General features: G+C 42.0%; 1 protein-coding gene across 1 annotated transcript in view; it reads right to left on the bottom strand.

The window, feature by feature from the left end:
* The window catches only part of FAM227B (family with sequence similarity 227 member B), a 51,877-nt gene that overhangs the window by 9,487 nt on the left and 26,832 nt on the right, over positions 1 to 15,558 (bottom strand). The window contains exons 2-3 of the mRNA XM_006029044.1: positions 10,198 to 10,334; positions 3,891 to 4,048 (exon numbers count right to left, since the gene is read on the bottom strand). Coding sequence (XP_006029106.1) covers positions 3,891 to 4,048; positions 10,198 to 10,334 — 295 coding nt within the window. The remainder of the gene's footprint in view (positions 1 to 3,890; positions 4,049 to 10,197; positions 10,335 to 15,558) is intronic.

The raw sequence follows: 15,558 nt of genomic DNA, 5'->3' as shown, positions 1-15,558 counted from the left end.
CCTTGCCACTACAAGCTCCACACTGCCCTGGCGAAGCACCCCCTGCCTGCGCGGCAGCAGTGAAAGGCACAACCCTGCACCACTGCCCTTGCTGCTGCTGCTGCATGGGCAGAGGATGCCTCGCCAGGACAGCACAGAGTTCGCAGTGGCAAGGAGCTCTCCACATGGCCCTGCTCTGCCCTGCCATACTGGGTTGCACCCATTGGGCTGCAGAGGCCCTGGGGGAGGGCAGTAGGGTGGGGAGCCTGAGCCTGCAGAAGGCAGCCTGTGCCTGCTCCTGCCCCACGCACAGATCTGGGGGGCATGGGTACCCCTCCCCCTGTCCGGGGGTGCACACAGCAGTGAGGAGCTGGCCCCTCCCCTGCCTGAGCCCACAGCAGGCAGGCAGCATGCAGCGGGAGCAGCCAGGCTACCTCCAGTGGGCAGCAGTCAGGGCTTGGGCGCTGCTGTGGGGAGCAGGGGCTGTGGACCCAGGTCCCTGGCCTTGTAGCCCTGGTAGCTGGGGGCCCCCTACAGCAGGGCTGGGCCATGGCTTGGGAGTGAGGGGCCAGGACCTGCATTCTGTGAGTGAAGGGGGCAGGGAGAGCTCTGATTTTCTATGATAAAAAACCCAAAAATCAAATATCAAAATTTACAGGTATTTAGAATTTATTTTATTATAGTGATTGAGGCACTGGTAGGCTTCCAAATTGCTTTAACATTGTAAATATAACAAGAAAACATTGTGTTCAACTGATACCTATACATAGTCATCTTTCATTTTAATCACGGATTTTAGGGTTCTAATCAGAGAATTTGCAATTTATTTATTATTTTTAACAGTGAATTTGATTTTTTTTTAATATGGGAAAGCCAGTATCCCTGATTATGACACAAGGATGAGTTTATTGGACTGTGTACAGCAATAAAAACTCATTGATTTGTTCATATTTGATAATGCCTTGCTGATGCATGTAGAAATGAATGAATAAATAACCAAACTCCTTCTCCAAGGACCATCCCTTGCGTTCTATGCTTTTATTTGTACGTATTGTTTAAATACTTGCAAACTGTTGCAGGGTAGCTGGAGTGATTCTTAAGTGTTTTTTTCCTAATTCCTAGTGCCAGGAACTAATTTTAGACAATTTCTCATCTAATTCATTTTCTCTCTTATTGAAAATCCCTTAGAATTTTTGTTGTTCTGTCACTGAAACTCCCCACACAAGCTTACAAAAGAAACTCTTGTATAATCACAAGATACAAGTAGACTTTTTTTTGCAATCTGTCCTCAGTAATCGGTCATATCTGAACTGAAAGATGTTATCACAAAACAATAAAAGGATTTATGGTCTCAGTAAAACATAATTAGTAGTTTTATGTAGTTTACGTGTTGTTAGTACTAAATAAGAAGTCTCACACAATTCAGTTTTCCAGATCTTTTTTTTCTTCCTACTCTGGTTGCAAACTTAAAACAAGCAAATCCTGTTCAGAGTCAGTGCAGTGCTCTCAATAAAGGGACATTTTACACTCATTTCTGTTCCACCGCTAACAAAGTAGTAGGGAAGGAGACCTTTTCTAAGCAAGCCTAAGGGTTTAATTTAACAAACTAAATCTCTACAGTCTGCTTTAGCTTCACTAATGAGATGCTTTTTTCCTTTGGTATATGTGGTCTTCTGTTTCCTAAATAAAATTAGTACACATTTATTGCCTGATGGTTTTATTTATCTTTGAAAATGTTGACTACTGGACAAGCTTTTCTGGTTCTAGCATTTCCAGAATTGACATGTGTACTTTGCAGATCTATTTCCAGGAAAAATCTAGTAAGAAGGGCAAAATTTTGAACTTTTTTTTATAGCTGCAAAATCATCTCCTCTTGGAAATAGGAAGTTTTTTTCTTTTAAATTGTTCCTTTGAAATATGCCATCAATGAAAAGAGCCAGAGAGATTCTATAGATGCTTCAAGTCTGTAGCTGAAATTTTGCACATGAATGCCTTTTAAAAAATGTGGTTCCAGGATGCATATGTTCAGGCTGCTGCATTGACAGTTAGGTATTTGTTTGCTGCAGTTCTTCTAGACTTTTTAAAACATGCCTTCATTAACTGCTTTATACTCATTATATTAAGGAACGAAAGACCATCCATTTAAAAAAATGTTTTTGGGTTGTTCATCAGCCAATGGAAAAAAAATTAACATCCTGCTTCTTTTTTTCTTTCATGTTTCCAACTTTTAGATTTTACTCCAGTCCCTTTCTGCAAGCCATGAATTAAGACTCGAGGAAGAAAAATCAGAATCTTAAAAAAACACCCCAAAAAACAAGATTCTTCTTATGGTGAATTACCACAAAAATATCAACAAAAGCTGATGTAATAATAGTTTATGGTGCTTAATTTGCTCCTACATTCTTACTAGTTAGGAAGACAAACTCTGGCTGTCCAGCGTGGGAACAGAAAAGGAGAGGGGTGCAGAAAGCTTCTATTGCATACAAGGTCCACAGAAGAGCAGATGTTTCCCCACTCTAAGTAGGGAAACTCCTTAGAACCTAAAGAAAACTCTGACTAGATTTTATTAGCAGCCTGAAATTTTCTACTTAATCCAATTAGTCAGTTAAATTTTCTTTACTAATTTTTTTAAAGCATAATAAAAGAGAGAACCTTGAAGATTATCATAAAAGAGAAGCCTGATGAAGAATGCATAGCATTCAAAAGCTTGGCTAACTTTATCCCAGCCATGCAGTTGATCCAATGAAAGATATCACCGACAAAAATCCTTGCCTTTTACTTATAATAAGATAAAAAAAGCTGTTAGGTGGAAAAGAACATAAGCAAGTCTTCCAGTCTGCTACATTTCTTGCAAATTTCACAAGTTACAGTAGTCATTTGAATTTAAACTGGTGTCAGAGTTACACTAGTATAAAGCTTATATCTGAGAAGAATCAGATCCATAACATCTTATGCGTGCCTTAATGCCTCCAGCTATGTGGTTTCAATTAAATTTGAATGATCAGTGTGAACATAAGTTATAAACCTAAATCTTACAATAAAAATCTAATCTACACAAACTAAACAGAGATGCATTTAAGTAGCTTACCGAGACTCAAATAAGCTGTCAGATAATAGTAGAGAAGTCTCTCTCTAATGTATGTAATGCAAACTTTTTTTCATAAAGGAGATCAGAAATACTAGCAGAAAACTCAAGGGAACTTGAAATCTTTACTGAGAAATATTAAATCTACAACACCCCCCCTCCCCCCCAACCCCCACCCCCAAAAACCCAAATCTAACTGGAAACAATTAACATACGAGAGAGAACAAGAAACCACCTCATTTTCTATTAATTTAAATGTGAAAACAAAAGCTAAGCGTATAACTGTAGTTAGCCCACAATAGATGCACTCTCCTAAGGTTCACATCTGAATCTGAACTTCCTTAAAATGTGGAGGGGATTAGAGCTGGTGGACTAATTCAGGTTTAAAACAAGCAAACAAACAAACAAACCAACCAACCAAATCTGTGAAGCTTGAAGGCAACTATAAACATAAGTTTCACTAAATTTTGGATCTTTATTTCTGGTTCAGACTTTGCCGATATGCACATTTAGGAGATAAAAGCAATTTTACTAAGATAAGGCTCAGCTTCACTTAGTCATTCTAAATCATATGTTACAGGGTAACATCTTTATTCTGTATAGCAAAACTTTTCTGTTTTGGTCTAACCCCTTGCTGAGATATTCTACATTACTGTGGTCTGTCTCAGTCTAGAGAACAGAAAACTGTCCAACTATCCTAATCGTAATGGAAAAAGAAAAACAAGATGGATGGGTGAGATTTTCTTTGGCTGGATAAGACTATTTTAGTTAAATGTTTAGAAGAACAGTTTATAAACAAAGCTCAGATTACAGCTCAAAAGGATATGGTAGTTTGTAAATTTCAGTGCGCTTCATCTTATATGTCAAAGAACTTGATACGTTAGTGATTTCATGCATCTTAAGATAATACGATATCAGAGGACTTTGACCACCGAGTTTGAAGAGAACACGACGAAAATGTGGACCTGGTCCAAAATAACAGGACTGTAAGGAACGGAGAGAAAATGTAGATTAGATAAATTAATAATAAGTGTATTATTAGAGAACTAATTTGCTATATTATCATCATCATATTTATTTGCAGTTAAGACAGGAATTTCTGCATACGCATGTTACTAAATATCCCATGAGAGAGGGAAAAGTATGGACCATAAAAAATGTTAATATGTTCCATACTGATAAAACTAGCCATTGTTCCTATAGGATACTAGGGGAAATTGTCGTAGTGAAATGTGGGAATGCACCCGTGTTTCTTCTCAGTATTACAAAAGATTGTATACCTCTTTAAGGGGAGCAAGATCAAGCCCTTTTTTCCTATTTATATGACCAGCTAACAGTTAATTCCAGCCAACTCAAACATGTTATACTTGATAAATTTAAAATAAATATGCATGTTATTTGCAAATATGCATGTTACATACGCATACATTTTGTAGTGAAAGTGCTCAGTGCATGTACCCATCACCATTAATGCTTATTATGGTACATAAGAATCATGCTCAAGTCAATTCTAATAGAGGCAAGACATTTAAACTTACAAAGGCCACTAGATGGATATGTATGAGAGAGAGAGAGAGAGAGAAAGGAATAACAATGATTGGAGCATGATGGCAAAAAGGAAGGAATAACCTGGATACATGGCTTCAAATTGATGATTTAAAGGAAAAATTATGCTAGTCTTTTCTTCCAAATTACATATAATACTCCTAAAACTAAATATATATTTCTTCATATGTTCAGTTCATTCCCTGCATTTGACAGACTGTGTCGATAACTGTGGTTTCCACTGTACAATCAATTAAGCCCTGCTCCTACAGGCACTGAAGTGAATAAATTTATACACTACCATTAAAGTACTTCCACAGGATGGCTAACATACATAAATGTTTGCATAACCAGAATCAGGGTTCTTGTTAATTAATTTCTGCTGTTTGTTGTGGGAAAGCTCCACACAGCAGAGAAGAGAAACATTAAACACAGGAAAACATACAAGCACAAAAAAGTGGTAGTGGGGCTAAGAATGGTACAAGAAACCGCTTTCATCCTTTAATTAGGTTTCAAGCTGAGTATATCATGTTAACACTGCAGGGATAAATTAAAAGTAGGGATATTTCACCTTGTGTGAACAAGTTAGTGACATGGTGATCAACTTGTAGTTCCATAATTAAAATTGGATAAGAAAAATCCAGTTTACTTGAAATGATTTGTGTGTGTGTGAGTGTACCCACACACATCCATACACCAACACACATTTTAAGAATTTTTTCAGTTTTGACAGTGAAGTTATGTTGGTTGGTTGTTTTAAAAATCACTTTTACTTTTAGGCTGCTTATGTGAGTGCTTCAGAAACTGCAAATAAATGTTTATTTGCTTAAAACCATCTGCTTTTACTGATTTTTTTTTTTAATTGTGGGAAATTTATTTAATTTTGTGCCAAATTTAAGTTGACAATGTCCTTTAATTCTGTATTCCAAATATAAAGCTATTAAAACAAATTACAAACCTGGCATAGTACCGAGCAGGAAAACAGTTATTTTCCAAGACATGACATGGTTTGATGCTGGGGACTGAACTATTACTTGCTATATTTGTAAGATGTTCAGTACTTTCCATTCACTCTCTTCTTCCACTAAAATCCTCTATCAATAACAACAGTATTTTTAGATTTTAATTTTTTTAATTTTTGTTTTAAAAAAAATCAATACAATAAAGCAAAAATAATTCCATAGCTTGCAGTGGTGAAAAGTCAGATTCTTGCAGCAGGATTGGAGAATACTGAGAAGGGGGAGTCATTTCAGGAAAAAATATATGTCTAAATACAGGGAGGAAAAAAATCTATTTTAATCAAATGGCTGGAATTAATCTTATCATACTGCTCTATTAAAGGATCTAGTAGAGATTGGAAAAGTTGCACATACATACTGCCACATAAATGACAGCAGAATAGAGTTTTCTGACCAAACAGGAAAACAGTTCTTTTCAGGAGTGCTTAGAGCTGACAAACATGTAGAATTAAAACGGCAACTAGGATTAGTGATTTACATTTGGGTGGCAAAAAAAAAAAAATTAAAATGTTTTCTAATGTATAAACTATTACTCTTTATGGAAGTCCTTTTACAGATGGTAGGAAACTATTGTCATTCTACTTATGGTTTTACGTGAAGTTGTCATTTAACAGAGAACGAACCTATTAGTTACAGAGAAAAATGTATCATTCCTTAGTAATTTGATGGCAGTGCTAGGGCTGGATTTTGATCTCTTAGACTAATATAAATCCAGAACATCTCTACTGATTTCACTGAAGTAGTTCTGGTTAAAATTAGAGCAACTTCAGAACATTTAATCTGGTCCTATGCCGACATTTAGTCAGGGTCTCCATAAATGAAACAACATGTCAGGACATGTGTCATAAGTGAACTGGTTTTTAAAAAGCACATTTTTTATTAGATGAACTGTAAAAAGTGCCTTCCACTATCCACCCTTGGAGGATGATAGAGCTAAATGCAACATCCGACATTCTGTTGACACATTCCACTTCTTTCATAGGTATCTGACTAGTGTATCAAGCTATCCACAACTGCCAGTGGGCAAGGATCTTTGGGCCCCCAGAGGCTGGAGGGGCATGGCGACCGCCTGCAGCAGCAGCAGGGGTGTGGCAGTGGCAAGCTCCCGAAGTCAGCCACAGCAGTGTCAGTGGTGGGGGTGGAGGCCGAGTGCTGACCGGTGGTCAGCGATCACCCGCAGATGCCACTGGCAGTGGCGATTGGCGACTGCCCGCAGATGCTGCCAGCAGTGTCGGCGGTGAGGGGAGGGGGTGGTGAGTGGTGACTGCCTGCAGGTGCTGCTGGCAGCGCTTCTCTCAGGGGGTGCACCACCAATCTCAGGGGTGCACACGCCCTCCCTATGTGTCGCCAATGACGATATTGATCAAAATCTTTGGAAATCAAAATGAAAACTTAAAGTTTACTGGTTTCTAGGGTGGTTTTACTAGGAGATGCAAATTCTGGCCAATAAGCTTCAATGTAGCTAAAAGTAAAACAGCTTCTCAGGACCATGAAGCCAGATTCCAGATGTGCCTCCTGGGAGAATCTATGGGTTTGACCTCAGATACAAGTGCAAGGCTCAGCTGTGAATGCAAGCTCCTTCTCAAGCCAATCCTCCTATTCCATTCCAGAGAAGTTCTCTAGTCAGGTCAAGCCTTGTGAGATCTAGTGAATCTTCTCCAAGGCAAGATTCCCACTTTCAGAATTAATCTAAGAGGTAATCTTTGACCTTCCCTCACCTGTCTAGATGTAATACTTTGTAGCTTCATGAGACTCAGAAATATCCCATCAGTGACATCAGTTCTACAGACTCCACCTCTTCAATTCCTATGGAGCATAAAGGATTGAGCCATTACAGCCAATGCTCTGGCATCATTTTTTGTCCTGGCACTAAAGGACAGGGGCTACCTCTGAGGTATGGTGCACTTCAGCAGCCTCTTTCCACTCCATCCTGTGCCCTGTTTCTAAAGTGCCACTTTGTTTCATTGACCTCAGCAAGTCCTCAATATTTTTGGTAGACCTGCTAACACTGATCTCAAGAACCATGAGATCAGCCTTGGGTACCTAGCAGCAAATAGTGGCAACCATGTTTAGTTTCTTGTCCAATAGGACCAGCAGTTGAGGTCTCCTCATCCAACTCCTCAACTGACAAAGATTGTTGTTCCAGATGCCCTTAGACATTTGCTCCCTTACACAACAACCACTGCACCCAACAACACTGAACTTCTAGATCATTACCTCATGTCTCTTGGTGCAGGTAAGAAGCTGCAAGGACCCCTCCTTATGTGGCAGATGACAGAACAAGGATCAATGGTCTCAAGTTGCAGCAAGGTGAAATTTAGGTTGGATATTAAGAAATCTCTCCCATTAGGATGGTGGTGAAGCACTAGAACACGTTACCTAGAGAGGTGGTGGAATCTCCATCCTTGGAGGTTTTTAAAGCCCAGCTCACCAAAGCCCTGGATGGAATGATTTAGTTGGGGATGGTCCGGCTTTGAGCAGGGGGTTGGACTAAATTACCTCCTGAGGTCCCTTCCAACCCTAATTTTCAATGAATATGTAGCTATTTAGCACATGGCCCCACATTTAAGAAACATTACCAAGTTCTACCACCCAAAACTTCAAACATCTGCCTCAGCATTGCAGACTCTCATGGCCCCAGAGAAGATCGGGGCATAAATCTTCATAATGCTTTTCTCCTCTCCTGAGGAAGCAGTCATCTCTCCTCCCCCTTTGGCACTACGGAGGCTTCCAGAATATTGTAAGGTGAGTGGCTCAAACTCTCCCAATTCTTAAAGAGGTTGATGAACCCTCACATAGGCTGGTGGACACTTTGCGTCAATCTGCATCTAGCAACATCACCCCTTTCATAGCTATCCAGGATTATTTGATGGAAGGCAGCCATTTCTGCCTCAACTGCAAAGACTGACAAAGTTTATCAGTCTCTTCCAGAGTTTGGACTTATATATATCATATGCCTTCTCCCACTCCATCCCAAAAATAAGGATCTTGTGAGACACGACTTGCTTGGTAGTATTTCCTTTGCCAGTCTACAGTTCCAGGTGGCCAACCATCAGGCACTCCTGGCATACTATGCTTTTAGGATTTATGAATACTAAGCATGCTTCACTTACAAATTGATTTGTTTTCTAAGAAACCCTTTATTGCACTCCTTGTGGAGAAACATATGACTACCAAAATCTTCCTATAAGTTGTCCTACACAGATCTTAGCCTACAAGAGGCCAAGAAGTGTACATATCAAGCAATAGCAACAGTGATTTTTTCATAAGAAAGTCTTCCTGGATTCAAATTCCATCTCTTCGGTTTCTAAGACATACTGGGCTCTGAACACTCTCTAGGATTTCAGTGTTATTCTCTGCTCTCTAGGGATATACATATGTGCTCCAGAGAAGAAACAGATAAAAGCTATACTCAGTCAGAGACACTTCAAAACCCAGCTTCTGTTCTGCATTTCATTTTACATCATCTAACAAATATTTCACTACTGCCACTATGAAATCACCAATGCTACTATAAGAGGAAGCATCCATTTCTAGTCAACAGGAAAAGCCGTTTGAGAGACGGTCGAGACAGACCACCCATTCCAAGTTTTAGTCATTATCCCAGCTGTTTGTATTATCCTGTACAGCACAACACCACTCCCAAACCTCCATGCCCACTCATTTTTACAGACCCTTCTCATGAGATTTTGCTTTAACATGAGATTTCCTTCCTCCCCTATTTGTGGGCATAGAGGATGTTCCTATAACACTGACAAGGAAGTTATCACAGAAGCCACTTCCTGGTCACAAACAAGAAAGGAGAAGAATGTCCCTGTTTGCTTCAGAAAGCTCAACACTTTTGTGTACAAGCTCAGGTTCAAGTTCAAAATGGCTACCTGGACCACCATAACTCCTTTCCTGGAACAGAGGAAACGGTTCATACCTCTTGACTTTGAGTTGCCTATTTTTACACAGCCATCACGCCCTTACACAGAAAATAATTTCAATTTATGGTAAGTTAGGACCACTACCATTACAGAGTCCTTCTTTTTGGTCTCTATGACCATGATGGGTTTTTCCAAAGTATTCCCAGTGGTAGCAGTCCACATACGAAAGAACAACATCATAGTTTTATTGAGACAGTTGTCTAGTCACGGGCAGTTCTGCTCATCAGGTGGCAGAATGTCATCAAGAATATGTTCCATGGATATGAAGGTTGCCAACATCAGCAAGGTTTCTTTTTCCCCTCTACCATCATTGACAATAATAGCAGATGCCTTTCTGCTAGGCTGGAGGAAACAAACAAAACTACCTTTAAGCGTAAGGTCTGTGTGTTGTGAGGCGGTAAAGATACATATTAGTGCCCTGAGCTCAGGGTAGTACTCAATGCACCACAGGGTGGGGCACTGCATCCAGGCTATGATGGATACCACTAACACCACAGTGTTTTGTAGCCACAAGCAGAAAAGGGGCGAGATAAAATTGTTCCCCTGTGAAGGGATACACTCAGGCTTCTCTCAAAGAATTCCAGTTAATGGTACATAACTTTTCTTTGTGTAGCAACTTCATCATTAGTCTAAAACAAACCTTTGTTATGGTTTCTGACTCTTTTGGCACAGCTACTGCATGTTTTCTGTCTTCCTTTATTTCTTCAGTTGATGAAGCAAACATGCTTTTTCTGCCTTCAATTAGATCTTCCCAACAAAATCCCAGTTGAAATCTCACTAAGATATAAATACAAATCTATTTTTAAAATATGCTTGTTCACATTTTCTTCTCACCATGAATTAATCACTTCAAATATGTCCCCCTCCTTCCCTGAAAACTTGCTTCCAGAAAGATCCACAACAACCTCCGCTCCAGCCCCTCCTGCATGTTGGCTTAGAAACAGCATTTAAAGGTCTGTTTTTAAAGGGGAATTGGCTTATAGGTATAGATATATACATTATAAGGGTTCAATATGGGCAGCAGGGGTTAAATGGATTTCTAAAGAGCTTGGGAGGCGCACACACAGCTTCTCATGGCCCTGAAAGCAGACAGGCTGTCTAGCACAAGGCCAACGGATGGACACAGCCTGAGAATTGAGGGGAGCATGCCATAACATGAGATCACAGCCTTCAAGGCAGCCAGGTTGTCTAACACAACAAAGCCTGGGAACTGAGGAAGTATATTCCATACTGTCCCATAATATGAGATAAGTGACACCAGCTACAAAACCCCAGAGCAGCAAGGGGTTGAGTCCCGGTTTTGGAGGAACAGACCAAATTATGAGAAGGCCCAGAAGACTATGTGGACTTGTGACTACAGAGAGACAGCCAACCAGAGACCGCCACGGATGAAGTCATCAGAAGTCATCAAGGGGGAAGAATACAAAAGCAGAGATTTAAGATTAACAAAGGGTCCCTCCCTGAGGCCACCATGGACCAAAGGCATACCAGCAGCCCGTCTCATCACTCCACTGGAGCAGGGCTGTGGACCTCGGCATCCTGCCTCCAGACTGCTGACACCTAAGAGAAAGAGTCTCAGAGTGGAGCCTGCATCCTAACCAGACGCATTTTGACTCTGATGACAGCCCTGGGATTGGTAGATATAGAATCACTTGATTGTTGCTTTGTTGATTACAAATCGATTTGTATTGTTGTTTTTCTGTTATTACTCTGTATCAATAAACTCGCCTATTATCAACTGGCAGGTGTTGTGGTCAGTTTGAGGGCTGTGTTCGCCTAGAACAAAGGTATAGGGGCTGGATCCAAATCCAGTACCAACACCGCACTCCACAACAACTTAAGATCTTTAGAGAAAAAGAAATGCAGTGAGAGAGAGGAGGACACCACTAAAATTATATCCAGGAATTAGCTTGGTAAAACAGGCCCAAAGGATCCATAGAAAGTGGACTTTACCCCATGCTGACAAAAAGGCAAAAAGTTCCAACAGTTTTTGGCAACCTAGCTTGGGGGGGGAAAATTCTTTCTTGACCCCCAAATCTGGTGATCTCCTTGACCTGGAGTGTATGAGCAAGACCCACTAGCCAAGCACCCACAAGGTTTCTCAGTACTGTAAGGAGCACTAGCACAACTAAAATTTGATGTGCCACAGGAAGGCAGGAAAACTAGAAACTAAAGTACTGCATTGCTAGACCTAATAAATAACAAGGAAAAAATCATAAACCATGGGAACAATACAATCTAATACAGTGCAACTTGTAAGAATACTCAAAATTCAAGGGACAGGAGAATGAATGCACATGGTAAGAAAACCCAATCTGGAAAAGGCTATTACAACTAATCAACCTGGTCTTTCTTATTTACACCAACACAACTCTCGAATTCTCTATAATCCAAACTCTGTGCATCCTCAATACAGACTCACATCAAGAACTTCAAGGTATTGCCAAGTCTGACACCTTAATGCATACCTGTTCTAATAGCCAACCTCTCTCTAGCACCAAGAAGGTGGGAGCGTCTACACAAGATGTTTACTGCAGAGTAGACTAATTAGGTCCACAGTAAATGTCTCATGTCTGTATGTGTGGCCCTATTAGGCTACAGGAAACAAGTTAACTCCAAAGCAGCATAGTACTTGTATTTACAAGTACTACTCTGCTGCAGAGTTTTTTTGTGTCCAGCAGTGCATATGTAGATGCTGACCCGGCTGGCTGGGGCATGAGGGTGCTTCACTGTGGGGGCTGACAGTTGGCTAGCTCTGCCCTAGAGCACCCTCATACCCCAGCCAGCCCCTCCACAGTGGACTGAGCCAGATAAGAGTGTAGCAAAACCTCCGGTTTTTGTTTTTTTAATTTAAAAATACATTCCCTCCCCTTCCCCTAACCATTTCAGACTTTTTCTCTCCCTCTGTATTCCCTATAGATAAGTATAAGTGAGTTAAGACATAGGATAAGCTTTAGCATTTTATTTTGGTAGCAAGTTGTTTTTGTTTTATTCATTTTTTCTCCTTTTCAAATAAGTGCCCTGTTATGGATATCCACTGTTGTATTTTGTATAATTATGTTTATATTAATTTTTACTGTTCTATATTACTGTTTTACTGATACCGTATGATTTAGGCCTACATATGTAAGTTAGCATAAGTCATGTCAAGTTTCCATTTTGTTTGTCAAGTCTCCATCTTGTGTCCCCTGCTCAGGCATACCCTATTGTTACTCTGTTGTAACTGTGTGACTCATACCTACCCCTCCTATGTAACTTGGTTCCTGAATGAATGGGGATGAATGAGGGTGCTTGAGAGACAATGACAGGAGTTCTAAAAACAGCTCCCTCTGAATGACTGAACCATCAACTCGACGACCCAACCATCACCCTGCCTTGACCCTCCCTGGCTCAAGATTTGGAAGACAAAGACTGCTGCAGAAATCAGTCAACCCACCATCACAGACACCTGGAACTACATGTCCTTACCTAGGAGTGCACATGCTCAGTACACCAGGGGCTGACTCTTGCCTGGGCATGCCCCTACCACTAGGGTCATAGGTAGTCTGCCCCATAAAAAGGGGTAGTGAAAACAGACCCAGGGGGATGCCCTCTCCATCTGGACCAGCACCACGCCACACCACCTATCCACCCAGAGGCCCTGCCGGTGGCCCCACTCTGGACAACACCTGCTAGACAAAGACCCCTTTCTAGCCTGGATAGGTAGCTATCACCCCCACCGTCTCTTCAACCAAGGACTTGGACTCTGTTCTCTTCCCTACCTGGACTCCAACCCTTCCACTGAGTCTCTTTCTCCTACTGCCATTGTGAGCGTGTGCGTGCGTGCGTGTGTGTGTGTGTGTGTGTGTGTGTATGAACCAATAACTTCATGGGGCTGTGTAGTGTGTTGTCTGTTTACTGTTATTTTGAAACCCCAAGTTGGGTTTTTGTCTGTTTCCTGACTGTTTTCTCCTTGCCACCACTTATCTGCCCCCTGATCTCCCAGCTGTCTGCCTCAGTTTCCAGCCCCAAGCTCCCACCTGTCTGCCTCTCTCTCTTTCCTGGCTGTCTCCTCCTTGCCACCAGCCTTTTCCCCTTGCACCAGTGACCTCGAGTAAACCTGGGGCCACTTGACCTTAAATAACCCCAAGCCTCATTTCCTCAGTCAATTTCTCTCTAGTCTACTGGTTCTAATCCTGGTTCTAGCAACTTTCACTCCTCCTTTCACTCCTTACACTTTCTCTCTCACCTTAACCTTCCCCCAGGCATCCCAAGTACCCCAAGCACACACATACACCCCACATCACCTGTGTGTATTTGTAGGTGGGTGGTATATGTGTGAACTGGTGAATACACACACACACACACACATACATACACGTCATTGTGTGTGTGATATATGAATTAGTGATCCATGTATATGTATTGGGTATGTGGGTATTGACAATTGATTTTTTTGTCTAACTTTTGGTGTGTATAGTGTGTAAGTCCTTGAATTGGTGATAGGTGTGCATGTGCCTAGACTGGTAATTTTGAATGTGTATGTGCCTGAGTTCGTAGTGTGTATGTGTGTGTGTGTGTGTGTGCACGCGCACGCCCTGGTGGGGCCTAATGTGTGTACACGCCTAATTGATTTTTGAGTGTGTGCGTGTGCAATTGTACACCACGCCCTCCTGTCTAACAGTGTGATGTTGAGATCCTGAGCGCTGGCCTGACCTCACAGGACACCAAGAGCAGCCCCAGGCTGGCAGGCTGATCCCCTGGCCCCACTGGCAGGTGGGGCTGCTCTGACCTGGCTCAACGTGCGTGGTCCTGGGCACATGTTCAAATGGCATGCCCAGGAGCAAAAGCTCCGGCACAATACACACTGAAGTTTATTGCTGCATGGTAATAGCATGTGTAGACACACCCAGCACATTTCATACCGAGACCACTTTTTCTAGACTCAATGTTTGCCTCTAAAACCTACCCTAACTTTCAAGAAGCCCTGTGCCACAGACATCTTCCACACATGGAAACAAACCATAGAGTGAGCAAGTTTCCCTTCAGCTCCTTCATGGGGATACCAGACATCCAACTTCATGATCTCCTTCAGAGAGACTGTTGGTTCAGTGTTTGGTTGGTATTACAGTTATATCATGCAATGCATTGCTTTTGATTTTTTACTCTTGAAGGAGACAAATCAGGGCCTGGATTTAAGGTTCTTAAGTCAAAACTTAATTAAAACTACCTATAGACAAAAGATGGTGCAGAGAAATTTCACTGCAGATGAAATAACACTCAGGGTAAGATTGTGTTACTAAAAATACAAGGGGGGTTGTGGGGAGAGGGATTTAATGGTGGAGGTCTACTACAGACCCCCCAACCAAGGGGAGGAGCTGGACTGGGAATTTTCAGGCCAGCTTGCAGAGGCACTTAAGGCAAGGGATGTAGTTGTCATGGGTGATCTAAATTACCCGAACATCTGCTGGGAGGAGCAGTCAGCCAGGTCGGACCGTTCCAGGAGGTTCCTGACTGAGATACAGGACCTCCACTTAACCCAGGAGGTGCACAGTCCCACCAGAGGAAATGCCCTGTTGAACCTGGTCCTGCCCACAGGTGATGATCTGGTAAGGGGGCTCCAGGTCCTTGACCACCTGGGTGATAGCGATCATCGCTTGCTGGAATTCATCATCCAGCGCAGGGTGACAAGGGCCTGCAGGAAGGCGGTAGCCCTAGACTTCAAGAGGGCCAACTTCAAAGAGTTGCGGAGATTGGTGGGAGAGGCACTGGGATTCTTGAGGGCAGGGGAACTCAGTGCCCAAGATGAATGGTCGTTCCTTAAGGAGACGATACTCAGGGCCCAAGGGGTGACGATCTCAACAAGAAGCAAGGGGGGCAAGAGTGCCCAAAAGCCTCCCTGGCTCACCAAGGATGTCCGGGAATGTTTTGTTGCCAAAAAGGCGGTGTACACCCGGTGGAAGGGGGGGTGGGGGCGATCTCCAAAGAGGAGTATACCTCCACTGCTCGGGCCTGTAGCGGG

Source organism: Alligator sinensis, unplaced genomic scaffold, assembly GCF_000455745.1.
Source record: "Alligator sinensis unplaced genomic scaffold, ASM45574v1 scaffold814_1, whole genome shotgun sequence".
NCBI classification, from domain to species: domain Eukaryota; kingdom Metazoa; phylum Chordata; order Crocodylia; family Alligatoridae; genus Alligator; species Alligator sinensis.
This window is presented reverse-complemented; position numbering and strand designations above follow the sequence as displayed.